Source organism: Notolepis coatsorum, assembly GCF_963971535.1.
Source record: "Notolepis coatsorum genome assembly, chromosome: 20".
NCBI classification, from domain to species: Eukaryota; Metazoa; Chordata; class Actinopteri; order Aulopiformes; family Paralepididae; genus Notolepis; species Notolepis coatsorum.
Window position 1 is genome coordinate 41,820,032 of NC_140184.1, and position 22,276 is coordinate 41,842,307.

At 42.8% G+C, this 22,276-nt stretch overlaps 1 protein-coding gene across 15 annotated transcripts in view; it reads left to right on the forward strand.

The window, feature by feature from the left end:
* The window catches only part of ppfia1 (PTPRF interacting protein alpha 1), a 150,898-nt gene that overhangs the window by 62,579 nt on the left and 66,043 nt on the right, over positions 1–22,276 (forward strand). For all 15 annotated transcript variants that reach the window (XM_084337818.1, XM_084337827.1, XM_084337825.1 and 12 more), the window contains exons 3-4: positions 4,733–4,834; positions 19,460–19,624. In XM_084337818.1, the coding sequence (XP_084193944.1) occupies positions 4,733–4,834; positions 19,460–19,624 (267 nt within the window). The remainder of the gene's footprint in view (positions 1–4,732; positions 4,835–19,459; positions 19,625–22,276) is intronic.

Consider the following 22,276-nt stretch of genomic DNA (forward strand, 5'->3'; position numbering starts at 1 on the left):
GATTGGTTTTTTATCGCTTCATTTCCGTTTGAGAGCATTTTGAAAAGCACCCGTTTTGAGGTAAAAAACAGCCCATTCTGTGATAATCGTCTTTTACTGGAATATTCCAGAACGTTGATATTTGTCTGCCTATTTATGAATCGTTTTCAAATAAACGCTAGATGATCAATAGTATACGTACACGCACGCACATTCGAGGCGCGCGTTGATAATAGCCGTTTTCATTTCCTCATGGATTTTACAGTGAAACCGCTGGAGCACATATCAGAAAAAAGCTTATATCTTCATCAAAACGAGTCTGATTATCCTAACACTGATAACATAGATTCCTTACCTGACATCAGTTGGTATCCAGCTTGTAACTGAGGGGTACAATTCCCTGACTGTATTGAGAGTATGGTATTATTAAACCACTACTTAGTTATGTACTTTAATTACTGGCCATACAGTACATGAATATATATGATGAACACCCACACAAGAATACGGCAATGACACATAAAGTTCTATTTAGAGGGTATTTATTATCAGAGCAAGCAACGTTAGGTTACAGATTGAGAATTATACTCGCGCTTGTAAGGCGAAGAACACACGTAAAGTAGGTCAAGAGCGTAAGTCAATGAGAATAGTAAGATGGGTCTAAACTGACGCCACCTGTAGCATAGCAATTACATAAGGCACACTAGTACCAGCTGGAGACACTGGGGGGGTTCCCTCCGGGTGTAAGGCCGGCAGGGTAGAGGAATGTTCGGGTGCAAAGTCTGGGTCAACGAGGAATAACGAGGTTCCAGATACAGGAACCAGTGCAGTACTCCCTTGATCGGTAGACAAAGCAACAGCTATAATCCAGTATGCTCGACAGCATGGATGAAAGCTAGCCAGCCTCCTCCTAGAGGCGGGCTCGAGGGATGCTCCTCACGGGGGTAGATCCCACACGATAGTGGGGTAGACGGTTCTCTGCTCCAGCAGTCACGGTACCAAAGCAATATAATCCAACCAGAAAAGGTTCTGCAGTCGCCGGTGTAGGTTCTCCGGTGTACATATCCAACGGCTCTCGTCTAGGACTCCTCGGATGGGGGCACGAGTTTAGGCCGCCCAGCCTGGATAAGTGCACTAGCTATATACACGACGAACCGGTGGTAATGCTGGTCACTGAAGAACGGTAGCCGCACGATACACTATAAATGATAGACTATTACTTCACATTAGAATAAGTCGAACTCAACGGTACTGCGTTAAACTCTGACACTTTAGCAATATATTCGCATGCGGTTCTCAAGGCTCTATTCAGAGGCAAAGTTGCCCACTTCACTACACGTTGTCTCGTGGTGAAGGCATCAACGTTTTAGTGCTAAGTGCTGCTGTATCCACCTGCGCCGTATTTATACGTAAGGTGAATTATCTAGTGCCAACTTCAGTTCTGTCTCGTATTACTGCGCAAACCTGGACATGTTGAGACATGCCTTGGCGTTGCCTTTGAACTTGCCATTGGGGGTATGGTCGTTGGCGCCTAGGGGTCGCTGTCCAATAGGAGAACGAATATTATGGTCTGGTTTGTACCCAGGTAAAGGGATATTCCGTGTATATATACAAAGAATATACAAGGGATATCAAACGATATACAAATATTATACAAGGGATCTCAAGCAATAAATATATATATTCGGTTTAATCTGACCCTTTGTAACACAACTGGTATATTCCAATTCCTGATCACCATTCGAAAAAATCGATAAGTGTATAGATCTAACGTGTATACAGTAGAACTCGTGCTTGCCGCGGCTCAGAGTCTCCAGAATGAACTCTGGTAACCCCGGCTGCATCAGTGGACTGGAAAATGTAGACTGGAATATTTTTTTCCCCCCATCCATTTTCATTGAGTCCATTCCAAAATCCCTGATGTCATCTGGGAGACGATAGGGGGCGCTTTTTTCACATCTGATCGCCGGCGGCCTTTGGGTAGGCTAGGGTAGGCTCGCGTGATGCAATATGATTTCAGATCGCAAAAAAAAAATAATCAGAGAAATCTCGTGAGTGGCTTTCAAACGTAACTATTGTAAACCCGAGATGAGCCGTGAGTGGCATAGAAAGTGTTAACATGGAATGACGTGGAATTTGCTTATTTTATATTTATTTTATCTCCTTTTTCCTCTGATTTTCTCCCATCCCAATGTTAGTCGTTATGCCAATTCCCAATCCCCTTCCTGGTCGCTGCGCACTTACCCCCCACAGTCGGTCTGGGAGAGTGGAGGCTATCACGTGCTTCCTCCGACACACGTCTAGCCAATCAACCGCTTCTTTTCACCTGGCAGCGCGGACTCTCACTGAGAGGGTGTAACGTGTGGAAGGATCACACTACCCCCCTTAGATCCTATCCGCGCTGAGCAGGCGCCCCGACCGAACTGTAGGAGTCGCTGTTTACAACGACCCGGACCCACCCCGCCAGCTTTCCCACCCTCTAATACAGCCAATTGTATTAGTGTGAACGGCCAGCCAAGCTGGTGACAACGCCGGAGCTGTGAACAGGCGAATCCAGCGTCTCCGGTGTTGGTGACGAACGCAATCTCCGCTATGCCACTTGACCGCCTTTGCTTAATTCTTTTTAATTATTATACATAACTCTGTTTTCATATAAATCAATCTTCACTACGACTTTAAAACGGTGACGCGGCACGCTGCATGGAGAGACGCACAGAAAGGACAGCTACCAAATCCATTACGAGACAACGGACCTAGTAGGCTCCAGTGCGTGCTCCGAAAGTCAGACTGACTCACTCATCTCTCTCTCCTCTATTCTGAAATATTCTAAAATCATTAAGTCTGCTATAAGCCATTCTCCCTTTCTGTGTGTGTGTGTGTGTGTGTGTGTGTGTGTGTGTGTGTGTGTGTGTGTGTGTGTGTGTGTGTGTGTGTGTGTGTGTGTGTGTGTGTGTGTGTGTGTGTGTGTGTGTGTGTGTGTGTGTGTGTGTGTGTGTGTGTGTGTGTGTGTGTGTGTGTGTGTGTGTGTGTGTGTGTGTGTGTGTGTGTGTGTGTGTGTGTGTGTGTGTGTGTGTGTGTGTGTGTGTGTGTGTGTGTGTGTGTGTGTGTGTGTGTGTGTGTGTGTGTGTGTGTGTGTGTGTACGCACGCGCGCGCGCGGACGCCCGTCCCATCACTGGTCTTTGGAAAGACCAAATGAGGTCAGAGGAGTTTGATAGTATTTACTGAGGATGGCCAGATAATGTTGATATTTACACTGATTTCTTTTAAACAAATTATTATTTTGTATTATTTAAATATTTAATTATTATTTAGTTATTTCACTGCACTGGCAATTGAACTGAATTGAGAAAAAAAAACTCATAACTGAACTGGCATTGAACTGCACTGGCACTGTTTGCAAATGTACTGTTATTAACTCATTGGCTGCCACGCTGTTTCCGGGATATGGTTATGCGCTGCCACGCATTAAACCAATGGAGTCCGTCACCTTGTTTGCAGGGCTATAACTATATTATAGCTATGGATGCAATACTATGGCCCATTTGACATCGAATATCTATTGTTCAATATGTGAAAAATAAATAATTTTTCCATCCATACAACACAAGTATTGTTTTAGAGCGGTCTAGGGTCATTCCTGGGAGGCTAGTACTAGCCCGTGACGACGACGTGTATTATACAAAATCCATTGGCATTTCGTCCCTACACACGCTACAATAAAAAAAAATCTAATGCATATGATTGGTATTATGGTCCATCATGAATACATGAAGGGGGGGGGGGGGGTGTTTCTGATTAATTGATTGTCAATAACGGCATTTGTTATTACAACAACATACGCTGATCAGGGCGATGGCTATGAAAACAAGGCACAATCAAGCTGAAATTGACGTTAAATTGCTCTTACCTGTGGCCGGTGGGATTCCAAAAAGAATATTCCAATTATTTGATTGCCATCTGGTAGATCGTATGTCCATTTGGCCCACGACATAACCCACCACAGCATAATGAATCGGCGGTCTCTCTCTCTACTGGTTCAATTAATGTAGAAAAGTAGAAAAACGTTGCACTATAAAAACGAACTGGATAGTTGATGATAATAAACATTTAACTTCATTAGCTGAAGTATTCTAAAATCATTTAAGCCATTCTCCTTTTCTGTGTGTGTGCACGCGTCTCATATCTGGTCTGACATCAGAGGAGTTTGATAGTATTTACTGAGGATTGCAAAAAAAAAATATAATACAAAATAAATATACATGATCATGCAACATAAAATAAAATTGTTGTAGGAACAGTTTGGGAGAGGGAGGTAAGGGGTTTTAGATTGTGTGTTGTGAAGTTTAGACTTAAGAGAGGGAGAGTAAAGTACAGAAAAAAATGTACTGTTGGGTACCGTATCGATTCCCAGGTAAAAAGAAAATGTTTCAGACTCTGTGTCCCGAACAGACCCACCGCGTAGGCCAGATGCAAGCCGCATTTTACAATAAACCTCTGTGGGGCTGCTTACATTTTTTTTTATAATCGCAAATGTAATCGCAATCGCAATATGTCAGAAAAATCGCAATTAGATTATTTCCCAAAATCGTGCAGCCCTAGTTTACGATCATGTTTCATTTCCATAATTTGACGTGTTTCCTAATGAAACGGGCTGGTCCAGAGTGACTTCAACCTGGGGGGGGGGGGGGGTCATGGGCTGTTACCCTTGTAAATATAAGTTCTGATGATGTTTGTGTTGGTCTTCTGTTCTAGGAGTTTGCTGCACTGACCAAGGAAGTGAACGTGTGTCGAGAACACCTGCTGGAGAAGGAGGAGGAGATTGCGGAGTTGAAGGCCGAAAGGAACAACACACGGGTCAGTAGGATGGACACACACACACACACACACACACACACACACACACACACACACACACACACACACACACACACACACACACACACACACACACACACACACACATACCTACACATACCTACACACACCTACACACACACCTACACACACACCTACACACACACCTACACACACACACACACACACACACATACACACACACACACACACACACACACACACACACACAAAAACAGTCTTGATCTCTAAATCACTACTGCACACATGATCAGCTGTAACTTTGCTGTTGCAACACAACAGTCCTATCAGAGGTGCACCCCATAATAATCCCTCTGCTGTACTTGGGCTATACAAACTAAAATACAATAATGCATTTTATGCGGGGACTTCTTGCAGTACAATTTCAGTACAAATTCTGATGCATGTTTAACATAATTTGCTTTTCTACACTTGAAAAAAACTATTTTATTTGTCTTTATTACATACGTGGGGGATAAGCTGCTAATGCTTAGGATTTTGTCTATTTGAATTTGAAAGACATTCTTCAATGTGCTACTTGATTTGTAGAGCAGAGATTCTGGTAGAGGCTTGATGAAACACCTTTCTCTCGGATCCACTAATATTTCCATGCCAAGTGGGACTGCTATAGGTCAGTCATCTGGCTGCATCTTCTGCTCCAAGTAGATAGAGCGGTCATCTGGTAATCGGAAGGTTCCCGGTTGAATCCCATCTCCTCCCAGCAGCGTGTCAAAGTGTCCTTGAGCAAGACACTTAACCCCTGACTGCTCCAAAATGAGCAGGTTGGCACCTTGCATGTATACCTCCGCCATCGGTGTGTGAATGTATGAGTGAGTGGGCTAATGTGAGGCATAAGTTGTAAAGCGCTTTGGATAAAAGAACTATATGAATGCAGTCCATTTATTTTCAAGTGGGGCGTGAGAGCACTCTTGATCAGTATTCTAAGATGTATCAGGGTTGTTTGCTGAGCTAATGAACCTCAGAGTAAGGAGGGTAGGAGGCTGCATCTGACATTATTCTGAATGGATCCACAGGGAAAGATGAGGGAGAGAGAGAAAAGGACATGGAAGGACATTGGGGGGGAAACCACAAAGTCTACAAGGCATGGTGGACTGGGGAAAAGGAGAGTTATGGAAGAGTCTGTTAGGCTTTGTCTGTTCACTACTATTGATGGGATCCTGCTGAGCTGATCCCAGATGGATTGGAGCAGTGGGCTTTCATACATTTGTCGCTGTATGCTCTACACATTATACCCAATACTGCATGCATATTAGGGGTGTAACGGTACACGTATCTGTACTGAACCGTTTCAGTACTGGACCTTCGGTTCAGTACTCGCTGTGTACCGAACGAATGCAATGGTACGTTAACCACCAACGGAACGTGCTTGCAGAACCTTTCTTTGCGTGCAGAATTGTATTCAAAACTCCCATGTTCACCCCTTCCCAAAATATAACTTGCACAAAGGGCCGGGTGTTCGTTCAGTCCACGCACAACACTGAGAGATTACCTGTAATTTAGCATAGCTTCATATTGTGGGGAACACACACACATACACACACATACTCTCTCTCAGTGCGTGAGGAGGATTGGTGCTAGATTGATAAGGGGCTGTCTCTCGGAGATCAAATTAATGATAGTTTGCGGCATATAGAACGGACATTCATACAACACCGCAACGTGCCTCCAAACAAGGTGTGATACACATGAATTGATATATTTTCCTTGGTATGAAACAGGAAATAGTATGTCCCATTACGGACCTGCATGACTCTTCTTTCTCTATTCTATTCAATAACGTTTTACCCTGAGCCTGAGGGATGGTGGTCGCGGTTGTTGTTGTATTCAGTTCAATGATGTTGCGTGTCTCCTATCTGTCATGCAGCGCATTCAGGCCCACGCCCACAATCTAATTTCTTTTTTTATTTATTATTTTTAACAAGTCGATTATTAATTAAAGTAAACACATCTCATCAGTCCACCGGTGTGATGTAGCACTGTTCCGTAGGTAACAGGAATCAGGTTGTGGTCAGATGCGTGTGTTTATTGCCTCAAGGAAACGCGTATGCCTGTTTTCTACTTCTACTGTCTCAAGTTCAACATTGAAACTGACTTTGATGATTAACACTTGTAGGGCTGTCTTAAATACTTCGAAGCTTCGAAGCTTTGTTCGATGGCACAAGCTTCGAACATAAAAAAAAATCGAAGTAAAAAAAAGAAAAAAGAAACGTTTCAATTTTTTTTTTACTTCGATGTGTGTGTGTGTGTGTGTGTGTGTGCGTGCGCTACCCATCCCAGTTAGGACAACCGAATCCCGTCCAATCTTTCGCCGTCGACTAAAGACTCACTTCTTCAACCATTATCTGAAATGATACAAAAAAAAATCTAACCGTGACTAACCTTACTGTCATGCACTTGTCCTAATAAACTAACCTACACTGTAACACGCAACACTTTGATGAACATTGTTACTCGGCTGATAGAGTTGTACCCTTCTTGCTGTCTTGTCGTACAGAACTTGTAAGTCGCTTTGGATAAAAGCGTCAGCTAAATGACTAAATGTAAGTGTGTGTGTGTGTGTGTGTGTGTGTGTGTGCGCGCGCCTTGTAGAATTCCACACATAAGAAAGAAAGATACTGGGATGAATAAACAAAATAGGAAATAAAATGTAGAAATGCATGCAATACATAAATAAATATGAATCTGAAATATAACATTTAGATAAGGTGCTACTGAGATGTTTTGGTGAGTTCTTTGTTTTTTTGTGGAAGTTGCCCTTCTTAAAAATGCATGAACATTCACTGATAATTGGTCTGTAGTGGAGTCTACAAGGTCTACATTGCCGGACCATGTAGAATCCGGACCTTGTAGACTGACATAATTCTGTGCATAGTTTAGTCTACACAGGCCATATTTCAAATAATCAAAATCTTACTTCATTCATCTTAAATATTCTTGATTTGGGGGATTGGTAGTTCCCATGAAATCTGAAGTTGTTCAAACGACAACAGCGATCCACCTTGAATTAAATCACAATTAAATCACACAGCCGAGTGAAACCTTGTTGGATGCGTCACAGTCACGAAAGGGGCTACTTAATTAATTAATCCAACCCACTTTATTTATAGAGCACATTTAAAAACAACAAAGTTTACGAAAGTGCTGTACAAGTCCCACAACATAAGATTAAACATTTTTTTTTTTAGAATTAAAATCGAAGCTTCGATTGCCAAAAAAAGCTTTGAAGGTCGGCCCTAATTAACAGATCTTCTGTAACTATGGATGCACCAGGATGATGTTTTATTTTTGAAGTCGATACCAATATATCTGGTTTTGTCCTACTTAACACTTTCCGTGCCGGGGGTCGGGTGCCCCAGAACTCTGTTGCGTGCCAGGCTCCAGCGCCCACTTCAATGATAGAGCTCTCATATTTGCGAACGCATAAACTACATCTTAAATTATGGCTATGTGTATAATATGGCCGTCGCTTATCAATGACTTGTTTGCAGTCAACATTGTCAAAATGGATTGTTTTTTAATCTGTTCATTTCCGTTTTATACCATTTTGAAAAACTCGTTTTTTGAAAGTTTCAGGAAAATATAAAGATTCTGTGATAAACGCCCTTTACTGGAATATTCCGGAATACACAAAAAACGTTGTAATTTTTCGGCCTATTTATGAATCGTTTTCAAATAAACGCTAGATTATCGATAGTATATATGTACTTATGCACGCTATAGAAGCGGGCTGAAAAATCGATGATCTCATTTCCTGATCAGCACACATACACACACGCACACACACACACACATAGGGCACACGTTGATATCTCTGTGAAAAAAGCTCTGATTATCCTAAGACTGGTAAAATTGATTCCTTACCTCAGATCAGATGTTCTCCAAAAAGATTATTCCAATTCCTGATCGCCATTCCAAATATTGATTGTGTTTATTGATCCAACGCTGGGTGGTTGAAACACAGATTCTACGCTGTTCTGAGGCTCCACAATGAATCCGATTGTCTCGGGTGACTTGCCTGAGAAGTAAAATGTGGAAGCAGGATTTTCTTTTTTATGAGTTTCATTCAGTCTAATCCAAAGGGGTGCAGTACCACAGGGAGAGCTGATAGGGGGCGGTATTTTCCCAATGGAGCTCAGAGAGTTTGCAGTGGTAACGTGAGGCTAGATTGATGAAATATGAATTAAAATCGCTAAAAAAAAAAACGAGATCTCTCGTCGTTGGCACTGAACGGTCGGCATGAACAAACGAGTTATCTCGTCGTTGGCACTCAAAGTGTTAAGGTGCACTGATTGATGGACCAGCCATTTGATCGGGACTGGCGGGCTTGTTTGGCGATGACCAGTGATTGGTTGAGCAGTCTCAGTGTGTGTGTGTGTGTGTGTTAGGGGTGGGAATCACCAGAGACCTCACGATACGATACTATCGCGATACTTGCGTCGCGATACTAAATGTATCGCGATACTAAATATATCGCGATACGCTGAGTATTGCGATTTTCTTTTAAAATATTTGTTTATCAAATTTTATTTATTACCTTTTTTCAACTGCAAAGTAAAACTGTCAACATGTTTTATCTAATAAAATAAAGTTCAGTCTGTTCATCTCACTTCAATCATTTTTATTGCAGAACATGGTATTTTCTCAAGCAGACAGATGTAAACACTGTAATCTGTGTTGCATGTACCTGACAAACTGAACTGTTTGTATTAGTCATATTCCAACTTAACTGAATGCACATGTGTGTGTGTGGAGGACTACTGTGGTAACTGTACTATTACAGGTATTGAAATGAACAATGCAACTTCCTTATACAAAAATAAAAATAAAATTATGAATAATTAAATATCGATACTTGGCGTCCCTGTATCGATACAGTATCGCCACGCAAAGTATCGCGATACTACTACGTATCGATTTTTTCCCCCACCCCTAGTGTGTGTATATTAGGGCTGTCCCCAACTAAGGATTTGGATGGTCGACTATGATTGGCCAAAATTTGTCGTTAGTCGACTATTGGTCGACTAAAAAAAGAAAAAAGGTATAATATATATATATATATATATTTTGTATCATTCCATTTGGGCTGTGGGGGGTGCTTAATGTCTGAATGCGTCGACTGAAGGCTTCTTGTCCTCTGCAAAAGCATGCAATTGGTCCACTGATGGATACATCTTGATATTTGTCTAGTCTAGTGTGGTCATTAGATGGGTGAAATCCTCTTTCAGTGCCTCTGTGCCTGTTTTCGTAGGCAGTTAGCCTCTGGTATGTGTGCCATTAGCGTTAGCCACGCTTCTAGGCCTCTTTTCTTTTGGAAATAATGATACAAAAATGTAATAAAATAAAAGATTTATAATTTTTCTTTTTATTCGACTAAGAGGTTGGCAGTCGACTACGGCTCCTTTAGACCGATTAGTCGACTAATCGACTAATAGGGGTCAGCCCTAGTGTATATATATATATATATATATATATATATATATATATATACGACATGTCGGGTAACGTTAAAATTGACCAGCACAAAATATATAATATGGAAGTTCTTCACCCTGAGTGCAGAGCTTGTAATCTGTGGCCAAAATAGTCCGCTATGAGAAATTGGTTGAAAGTGTCTGCTGCTGCATGCTCCAAGCTCTCAAGTCGCAACATTAGCTTGTTCTGTAATTATCTAACAAAGCTAACCTGTTAAGCTGTAGCCCTATTTTCTGAAATTTCGCCTAAAGGTACATGCCTAAGTAAATGGAAGATTGCTCCACTTCTACAATGTCAATTTGCATGTTCTTGGTATCTAGGAACATCTAGGGACCTGGGGGTATGTATTCCCAGTGTCTGTTTATATATATATATATATATATATATATATATATATATATATATATATATATATATATATATATTGTGTCTGTTGCTGCTTGAGTAAATTGTAATGAAAAAAAGGAGAATATAAATTATGATTTTTTTTGCATCTGTGCCGCTGAATAACACCATGTTACAATTGTGCTGGAACCGAGCTCGCTCACTGAGCTCATTCAGCACCTTCTTGTGATCTATCTACATCGAAATCTAAGCAAATAAATAAAGGGAAGATGCTTAAACAGAAGGCTTTGTAGATACAGTAATAAATTATAATACATTTTAATTATAAATTCATATTTGACCTTGAACTTGACCTTATTATGGCTTATTATGGCTCCTCTTTCCAATGGCAATGTTAAATCTGGATTCTGTCATTTCCTCACAGTTTTACGATAAGAGATTTCTTTCTCAATTCTTATTTTCGGTAAATCTTAAAAACATTGGTAAAAATGAAAATATACACTTTGACTGCTGTTTTGATAGGGTTAAGGTCTTTACCCTTGGCTACATTTGAAAAAGAAACACAACATTAATTAACATCCAATCCACATGTGGGCCCTCTTGAGGATGATTCGCGATGGGCCACTTTGCCGACCTCTAGCGGCTCGGGTGTGCATTTATTTTAATACAATGTATATAGAAGTAAAGCCCTATTTGTTGCCTGTCGATTGCCGTTTCAGGCAACACAATCCGTTCAGCGGTTCTCGAGTTACATGCCGATATGTGAGGCGTGCGCCAAAGTACACATTACCACTCCCGGGGCTCTAGCTCCGTCAATCATTTGGCGATCTCGAAAGGTTTTGGACAGGGTTGTAGGAACTTGTAGCCAATGAGTGTGGCTTTCCAATGATGCCCCATGTGGGGATCTAATTAGAGTTGTTCCGATACCGATACCAGTATCGGAAATGCCTCCGATACTGCCTAAAATGCTGGTATCGGCGAGTACCCTCTAATTCTGCGCTCCGATACCATATGACGTGATTTATAAACAACACGTGCGGTATCCTCCTACTGAGAGTGAGCATTATAAAACAAACGTGTTTTTAATCGACCGTGAATTAAAGTGTCAATGCTGTTTGTCATTTTAACAGCAGATACTTTCTTAAATGCCATCGTCCCGACAGAGCGGTGTGACGGGGAGCTCTGATGTGTTTGCTTACTGGTGTTATTAGCATTAGCTGAAGCGCTAGCTGAAAAGCTAGTTTTAGCTAACGTTACCTTGGCTAAAGTTGGGACTATTCATAATCCAGCAATAATGGCTGCAGACCTGCAAGCAAAGTACAGCAAGTTGGCAAAGGTAAATCACTTTTTCACCAGTAACGTTATATTGTTGTTTCCAACTTTCCATCTAACCTAGCTTGTGTTAACTGCTAGCTCATGCTAACGTGGCTAACTGATCAACCTCTCCCACACATGCATGCAATTAATGACAATGCGGACAGCCATGATACCGGTGACAATGTTTAGCTTTTAGTGCCAAATGATAAGAGTATATATTGAAACTTAATGAAACATTCTAATGTTTTGATACAATAACCTGGAACACTTTCTTATTTGTTTGAGTGAGAGAAGGTCCTGTAACCTGGTGCAGTTCTGGAGGACATTTTAAAGTTATTTAATAGTTTATCTTTTATTATGAATATACAATTGAACCTCTATTTTCACCTCTAGTCCTACTCATATTCGCCGATACTGGTTGTTTGAAACATGCATAATGAAGTGGTATCATGTAGGGAGTTGCACAGATAACAGATTTGCTGGCTAACCACTTATTTTAAATGAACCAGATATTCATAACAGTTCCATTTGGATATTATGTATTTATTTCATAGGACCAATGTGTTAAAAAAAAAAAAAGTTAACACACAAGGGAGCAATGAGAACTAGCAGTAGAAGCACCAGGCTTTCCAGCAGCCAGTTCGAGCCCATCAATATTGGGACTGTCCACTAACCCTTGGATATCTATATCAACTGCTGTGCGACACATATACTAAACCTAGTAACTATGGTATTATTATATAGTCTATGCTGCATACAATCAAATCAAATCAAATCAAATTTATTTATAGGGCCCGACAACACACGTTAATGTCCCCATGGGCCGTACAGGTCTTCTTTAAACAAGTCAAGAAGACAACATAACAATAAGTCAAGAACAGAACAAGAACACCATAGGGTCCAAACATTTTTTAGATGAATGCAAATAAATGAAAGAATGCAAGCACTCCCAGACATACCCCACGCGAAGGTAAGGAAAAACTCACTAAAACCTAACAATAGGGAAAAAAAGCTCCACAGGCAATGTGGAGGAGAGAAACCTTAGAAGGGCCGTTCAAGGGGGGATCTCCCTTCTTAGATGTCGGTGATAGTAGTGTTGCAGACGGACAGTTGGTAAGCATGCACTCATGTGTGTGGTGAAACACAGATGAGTGCATGCAATAGCAACTGTACATTTTGAAAAATTAAAGATAGAGCTAATAGCGATAGCAACTGAACATTTTGAAAGATTAAAGATAGAGTTGATAGCGGATCTATTTGAGGCACAGGGGCGGCGCAAGAGGGTCACGTCCTCCCCGTCTTAGTCACGGGACATTCAACACTCCGGTCGTTGCTCAGGGACAGCCGGAGACAGGGGGAAGGGGGGTGGCGCAGAGAGGGTCGCGAACTCCCCGACATCATCGCGGGACATCCGGCACTCCGGTCACCACTACAAGACCTCCGAAGACAGGGGGGCACGCAGAGGGGGTCGCAATCTCCCGGCCTTCGTCACGGGACGTCCAACACTCCGGTCAACACTCCAGGACAGCAAGTCATAGGAAGACAGGGAGACGGGACAGGCGTTAGACAGCTCATGAGATTGTAGTAGGCGGACATAGCAATAGATACAAGTGGTAGGCATATATGTGAATGGAGTAGATATATGAAGTAAGCGTATTATGTGAATAGAATAGAAGTACTTAACCCAGCAATGAAACCGCGTTGACTGTTAATCTGTTAACAGTCTGTTAATCAGTTGACAGGACCACGGACAGACGGCGGTGAATAACTGATCCAATGCCTCGGAGGTGCATGTAGAGCAGTCACTACAAGCTTGGCCAAGACCCCGAGGCATCCATCACCTTGGTCAGCGCCAGGAGACGGGTACTCAGAGAGAAGGGGGAGGGAGGGGGGGGAGAGGGGGGGGGGGGGGAAGAGTTAGAGAGTTCCCATGTTTGTGGTGCTGCAAAGGAGCAGACATGTAGTACCCTGTAGTGCCATGTAGTACCCCGTAGTGCCATGTAGTACCCTATAGTACCCCATAGTGCCATGTAGTACCCCGTAGTGCCCTGTAGTACCCTGTAGTGCCATGTAGTACCCTGTGGTGCCATGTAGAGCTATGTAAGCCATGTAGTACCCTGTAATGCCATGCAGTACCAAGTAGTACTCTGTGGTACCATGTAGTACCCTGTACCATAACTAAACTACACAGATTAATCTAAAGGTCAGTCCCCGACCAGGTGAGATCAAGGTAGGTTGAAGGAGAGAGAGAAAAGATGAGTCTTAAGCAGGGATTTAAAAGCTTCGACAGAGCAGGCGCCCCTGATGATGGCAGGTAATTTGTTCCACAGGTAGGGAGCGCGGTAGACAAAGGCTCTGTGGCCGGCGGATTTCTTTTTAACCCTAGGGGTCGATAGAAGCCCCGCATTTTGTGAGCGCAGAGCACGAGCGGGCGAGTATCGGGAGATGAGATCAGATAGATAGAGCGGTGCAAGCCCATTTAAAATTTTGTAGGTGAGGAGTAGCACTTTAAAGTCAGAGCGGGCTTGGATAGGAAGCCAATGTAGGGCGGACAAAACTGGTGTGATGTGATCAAATTTTCTAGTTCTAGTTAGTATCCGTGCAGCCGCATTTTGCACAAGTTGAAGATTTTTGATGCTGAATTAGGTAAGCCTGAAAAAAGTGCATTACAGTAGTCCAGACGTGATGAGACAAAAGCATGAATCAGGGTTTCAGCATCAGCCAGAGTTAAAATGGGGCGTATTTTTGCGATATTACGAAGATGGAAGAATGCAATTTTGGTGACATTTTTTATATGTGCATTAAATGAGAGGGAGGAATAAAAAATGACAATATTTTCTTTACTACAAAAACGACACAATCAAATCATTCCAATATTTTATTTGTTGGATTGTTTGGGAACTGTGCACGGATGTTTGTGGAAGCCATGGCACATGCTATTCCTCAGGTAGGCTGGCTGACGTTGCCCTGCACTATATTTTGTGGTTTCATCTCAGGTGTGTTTTTGCCCAGATATAATTGATGGGAATAATATTGATCTACCAGTTTGCACTCTGAATATAGAATATGTATAGAATGTGACAAACGCTGTCATGTTTCATAAACAGGTCTATAGTATGTGAAACAGTCAGTTGTCTCTCGCCATTCCTCCAGCATTATTATTTTGGTTCAGTGGCATTGTTTCCTTGAGCAATGTGTGCTTAGGGGCGGCTAAAGGGCTCCGCACACGGCGGGCGATTTTAGCCAGGCGACCGATTATTATTTTTTTTGTCCACTTTTTCTCCCATTTTCTATATTTTCTCCCATCCCAATTTCGTATCATCCAATTCAACCCTCCCCTGTCACGAACGCTGTTTCGTGCCTCCCACAAGCCGGCTGCAATGTGGACTAAGTCATACATAGCACAAGTCCCCTCCGGTACTTGAGGTAACAGCAGTCGCATCTTTTCACCTGCGCAGCTCGATCTCTCAGTGACGAGGAGTAACGCGTGGGAGGCTCACGCTGCCCCCGACACTTCCTGATTCTACTGCGCAGGCGCACCAACCGACCTGTAGGAGTCGCTGTCCACAACGCCCGATCCCCACCCATCAGTTTCCCACCCCCTAATACGGCCAATGTGTATTAGTATGAACGACCAGCTAAACTGAAAGCAATGTGGAGCGCTGGGCTCGAACAGGCGAGCCCAGCGTCTCTGCATTCGTGGCGAGCGCCTTGCCCACTACGCCACGTAGCCGCCCACGCCAGGCGACCGACTTTTTTTGCGAGCTGACCGACAGAATTGTATCGCCTCCATTGTTATGAATGAGAGAACCCACACGGCAGGAGATTTTGAAGCTAAGGTCGCGCAGCTATTTCTGTCGCCTGGCTAAAAATCGCCTCGATCCTATTTTTTGAGGCGACGGCAGGCCACAGCAAGGACAATGATGAAATAACATGACTTCTACTTGTGTATCATTTGTACACCATTAATTTATCAATACATCATTGATCAATAACCTACGTATTATTACCATGCTACTTATGTTCATTATTATTAACAGGAACAATTTAAATAAATAACGTTAGTTGGAGAAGCTATAGTGGCCGCTTGTCATTAACTAATTTAACAATGCGCCACGATGCACCTACTAGTGTTTTTATACTCGGGTAACAAAAGAAGTTGTGGGTGTTGACAGAGTTTAATGTCCAGGCTGCAGCTGATGTAGTTTATACGGTTTATTGTCCAAAGAAAACGATGGTTGAGAACAGAAGTTTGCGCCGTCTTCAGTGAAAAAACATTCTCTCTCAGCAGGTGCATAATACTTGTCCAATCGGTGGTAGTGAACGTATTGTAGCGATCAGTCATGCAGTAATGTCAGGAAGAATGAGGAGAGGTTGTATTCGTATATATGGTGGTTTAATTCCAGCTCAATATGGGTTTTACAGGTTAATATTCCCTCGTAAAGCACAACACCGCTACCTGCTAATACGCTAGCGTCACAACAAACTAACATCCGGTCCGTCCTCTTATATCTCCCTCCGGGGGGGAAACAAGTAACCACACCCCCAGCTAGACAGAGCGACACATTATTATACCTGAACGGTCGGCTCTGGTGTGGGGGGCCAGGCGATTGTCGTTGAGCGACAGACTATCACATCGCCAGGCGACGTCGGTCGCTCGCCGTGTGCAGACGTTGTGGACAGCGACGCCTACAGGTCGGTTGGTGCGCCTGTACAGCAGAATCAGGAAGTAACGGGGGCAGCGTGAGCCTCCCACGCGTTACTCCTCGCCACCGAGAGATCGCGCTGTACAGGTGAAAAGATGCGACAGCTGCCTCCTCGTGTACCGGAGGGGACACGTGATGCAAGGCTTGGTCCTCACTGCAGTTCGAGACAGGGGAGGGGAGAATTGAAGGGAGAATTGGTGAAGGGACACGTGATGCAAGGCTTGGTCCTCACTGCAGTTCGAGACAGGGGAGGGGAGAATTGAAGGGAGAATTGGCGAGGCGAAATTGGGATGGGAGAAAAATAGAAAAATAAGGAGAAAAAGTGGAAGAAAAAAAAATGTGTGCTTAGCCTACACTCTTCTTTTCGTTCCAATTAAAGGTTTTTATTTACATTTTATTTGTATTTATTTTTTATAATACCTAACAAGACAATACAAACATGATAAGACCAACACAAAACTAAATATGGGGGGTGAGTGGGGTTGCAGAATATTACAAAGGTTCAGTAGTACACAAACGTATTCAAGATATGATCTAATAAAGTTCCAGGGACCTTGAAGGCCATCGGGCCTATCACTCTTGAAGAGTTAGAGCAGCCTGTTCCATTGATAACAAGTCCTTGAAGTCCTTGCGCCAGTTCTCGAAATTGAAGCAGTTTGGTTTGCGTTCTTTCCAGTTCAATAAAATAATCAGTTTGGCTGCTAAAAAGGCCAGTGCTACAATACTGAAACTTTTGCTTGAGCAGTGACCATTTTTACGCCCAATATACAAGTTACAGGACGAGGCTTAATATCAATTTGAAGAGAAACTGACAGGTCCTCAGCAATGTCAAACCAAAATGGTTTAACAAGCGGACCGTAGTACCACAGCAAGTGCATTAGCGTACCCTCTACACTTTTCTTGACAAGTAGACTAGCTGTCATCCCTGTTTTGCCACACTTCATTTGCTCAGTCATACAAGTGTTTCAAACGCTTTCTTTCACCAACAAATCACATCCCGTAACTAGTGATGCACGATATATCGGCCGCCCATATAATATCGGCCGATATGGCAGTTTTCTTTTCTTTTTACATGTTTTGGCCTTAAATAGTTTAAAAAATATCAGTCATTTCTGAAAATAAGTAAAAAAAAAAAAAAAAAATGCGTTTTGGAAAATAGCTCTTTATTTGATTATCATTTTTTTTATCCACTTTTTCTCCCATTTTCTATATATTTTTCTCCCATCCCAATTTCGTATCATCCAATTCAACCCTCCCCTGTCACGGACGCTGTTTCTTGCCTCCCACAAGCCGGCTGCAATGTGGACTAAGTCATGCATAGCACAAGTCCCCTCCGGTACTTGAGGTAACAGCAGTCGCATCTTTTCACCTGCGCAGCTCGATCTCTCAGTGGCGAGGAGTAACGCGTGGGACGCTCACGCTGCCCCCGACACTTCCTGATTCTACTGCGCAGGCGCACCAACCGACCTGTAGGAGTCGCTGTCCACAACGCCCGATCCCCACCCATCAGTTTCCCACCCCCTAATACGGCCAATGTGTATTAGTACGGACGACCAGCTAAACTGAAAGCAAATGTGGAGCGCTGGGCTCGAACTGACGAGCCCAGCGTCTCCAGCATTTTGTGGCGAGTGCCTTGCCCACTACGCCACGTAGCCGCCCTTTATTTGATTATCATAAAAGTGTTTTCTATACAGAGATATCGACATCGGTAAATATCGGTATCGGCCAGAACAGCAATATTAATATCTGTTATCGGTATCGGCCACAATTTTCACATCGGTGCATTTTCTTGTATTTTCCTCCCATCCCAATTTTAGTCGTTATGCCAATTCCCCCCTCCCCTTCCTGGTCGTTGCATGCATTTGCCCCCTACTTGCCGGTCTAGGGAGCCCTGAAGTCTATCACATGCTTCCTCCGATACATAGGAGACAGCCAGCAGCCTCTTTTCACCTGGCAGCGAGGACTCTCATTGGGTGAGTGTAATGCGTGGGAGGGCACACTACCTCACCCAGATCCCTTCCTCGCTGCAGGCGCCCTGACCGACCTGTAGGAGTCGCTGTTTACAACGACCAGATTACCACCCACCGGCTTCCCTCCCGCTGACACTGCCAATTGAGTCAGTATGACGACCGGCCAAGCCGGAGGCACCGCTGACAGCTGGATTCGATACCAGTGTCTCTGCGGTGGTAGACAGACGCTTAGTCCGCTGCGCTACCCGGCCGCCCTTTCAAAGTTACATAAAGAAAGCTATAGTGATGATGAGTGAATAGGCCTAATACGTCGGGCTGGTTGTCTCTGAGAATAATGTGAGTCTCTGAGAATGTGATGGCAGGCATTGCTGTTCCTGCGTTTTTATGGCTGTTTCCCGTGTTTTGCTCAGCATTGACTTAGAATTGCCCAAAATAAATGTTTTAACCGGTTAATGACAACAGATAGTCGCCCCCCCCCCAAATAACCTTTATTCTCATCCCTAGTTCACAGGTGTTGAGGAAGTTACAACATTCCTTGTAATTAATGTAGAAATGACTGAAATCCATTTGTTTCTGAAATGTAGATGAAATATATTTGCATTAAGCAAAATACCTGTATAAAGGTCCCATAACTTACAATTGGCCAAATGTCGCCTACAAAAATAATGTCGGGATAGATGCTGATTATGCTTTTTATAGCCTGTATTGGCTGATGCCGCTTGTTTAGCAATATATCATGTATCCCTATCTTTAACACCGTCTCTTAATGGCAGCTCTTGCTGGAGCACCTGGAGTGCCTGGTGTCCCGCCACGAGCGCAGCCTGAGGATGACTGTGGTGAAGAGACAGGCCCAGTCACCAGCAGGCGTCTCCAGCGAAGTGGAGGTCCTCAAAGCACTCAAGTCCCTCTTCGAACACCACAAAGCCCTCGATGAGAAGGTACGCACCTATGTGTGTTGGTGTTTGTCTCTCTGAATTGGTTGAGGGGAATTATGTGTGTTTGCTTGGTAAGTGGTTTAGGAGAATTAATTGTTTGTGTGTGTGAGTTTGGTGGATAGGTGATTTGATCTTTGTAGGTGATCTTAAAATCTGGCAGCCTGGGACATTTGATTTGATTTGATTACGGATCCCCATTAGCTGGTGCCATAGCAACCAGCTAGTCTTCCTGGGGTCCACACAAAAAAAACATACAAACTATTATTATTGCAAAACAAAATTGTCAGTACTCAAGTGTTGTGCTAGTTACTGAAAAATAGTAACTCAGTTACTTTACTAGTTACTTCATTTCAAAAGTAACTCAGTTACTTTACTAGTTACTTACACCCAAAAGTAATGCGTTACTGTGAAAAGTAACTATTTAGTTACTTAACATTTTTTTATTGCTCCCTTGTATCTGCCCTTACAGATTCTTACATCTGTTGATCAACTTCACAGTTTCCACTAATCTCTCTCTCTCTCTCCTAGTATGTCTCTTACTCTCTGTCTCTCATTCTCCCCCTCTTTCTTCCTCACTCCCCACCAGAGCATGTGAGCGGAGCGGCGCGGCCGAGAAATCCGCTCTTCGCTCTTGACTTGTTCCGCTCCGCTAAACGCTCATGTTGATCCCGCCGCCACGCCGCTCAGCGCTCAACTTCATTTGGCATCAAGCGCTCCCCGCTCCACCCCGCTCAGCAGAAAAAAATTACAGCGGGGGAAATAAAAGAAAGTGCTGTTTTCCTGAAATTGGCTAATAACACATTGGATTTCCTGAAGGCCTTCGTTTCAGACCGCAGCAACATGCGGTCTGAAACGAAGGCCTTCAGGAAATCCAATTTTTTGGAAATTCTTCATTTTGTTATTTAAAATATCATAGAATAATGAAAACAGACCCAGTTTAAATGTATCAACCGAACATACCGTATGGTATTTTTTTTATTTACCACTGCACCAGTGGGCACCACCAAGACGTTCAACGCAGTGATGGAAGAACCACAAAAAAAACTAATTATGCACAGCCCTCGGGGCATATACCTTGTATTATCCGTTTAGCTAATTGAATTACACTGTAGGCCTATACCTTTTTGCATACTGTTAATAAAGTATTTAATCAACCAATCAATCGGCGGTAGAACATATCACTGACAGGGCAGCATAAGACAGATACAAAATTACGAATATGACATTCGGAGCCTCAGAGGAGGCCGTAATAGGCCTATAAATCCTTGGCTTAGCCACTGAAGACAATTAATGCAACAGGCTTGTTATCAAACGAACTCAGGAAATCACATAGCTAATATGCCTATAAAAATATAACTCGACATAACTGTCTACAAAGTGTCTCACAGTAAAACACAAACGAAATACTCAATGTGCAAGTTTCCTATAGCCTTTGAAAAACTCGAATACAATCAACCAATATAAAAGTGCTGTTGGATATAGGTTCAAGTTTCTTTAATAGTTGTCATACAGAAGTACAGAATACTTTTATACAAAATGCTTCTTACTGTTACGCTCCAGAGACTGTGCTAGACAAGATAAGTATGAAATAAAATAAAGTAGCATGTAAAAATAGAGGTCCCAGTGTTCAGTATAGACATATGTACAATGTTCGATGCAGACTAGAAGTAACTGAGTTACCATACAATATACTATGCAATGTACTAATATACAATACTATATAGTGCAAAGCAGAAATGGGATGAGGTACAATTTACAGTAAGGTGTACGAGTTGTAGTGCAAATCCTTTATCAATAAATATAAAGTGTGTTTCTGTGATCTAAAATGTGGAGAGTGGGTGCTGCAGTGTGTTGTTTGTTTAAAGTGCATGTGTGCGTGTGGATGTGTGTGCTGTGTGCATTTGATGGTTGTTGCATAGTGTTTATTGTTCGTTGAGCAGCCTGATGGCCTGGGGATAGAAGCTTCATAGATAGAGGCTACATTTATATAAATGTATAAAATCTAAAACAGAATGCTACATTCTTATGTATGAAATTAAAAATAATAATAGCATCGCTGCAATGCTGCTAACTTAGGGCCATTAACTTTAGGCAGGCCTATTGCATTTAGCAAAATAGGCTATAGGCTATATGAAATTAAAAATAATAATAGCATCGCTGCAATGCTGCTAACTTTGGGCCATTAACTTTAGGCAGGCCAATTATTGCATTTTGCAATAAAGTAGGCTATAGGCTATTCGTTTTTGTCACTTTGTGTATTTTAAACAAAATAAAACAATGCTCATGTCTTGTGCCTTTATCTGCCATGCAGTGCCACTGCCTACGGCTGCATTATCTTTGAGTTCACTTTCAAGAACACGAGTTTAGCCAATGTCTGAGGCTTCAAACTCATGCAGTGATTTCTTGACATCAAACCGGCAGCGGAAAACACTTAGCAAACACGGCCATGCTTTCACGTTGTGGGATTTCTTTTAAGCACAATTCTGTTTACAGGACAGGTGCATTGTGGACCGGTGCCTACTGGTCTGGGAGAAACCGAGCATGCTATGATTTTGCGCGCAGTGCCATGTGCACTGAGCGGCCCGGAGCGGCTTGGAGCGGAGGAGAACTCCCGCTCCGGAAGTCGCGTCGACCCATTTTAAAACCCACTCTGCC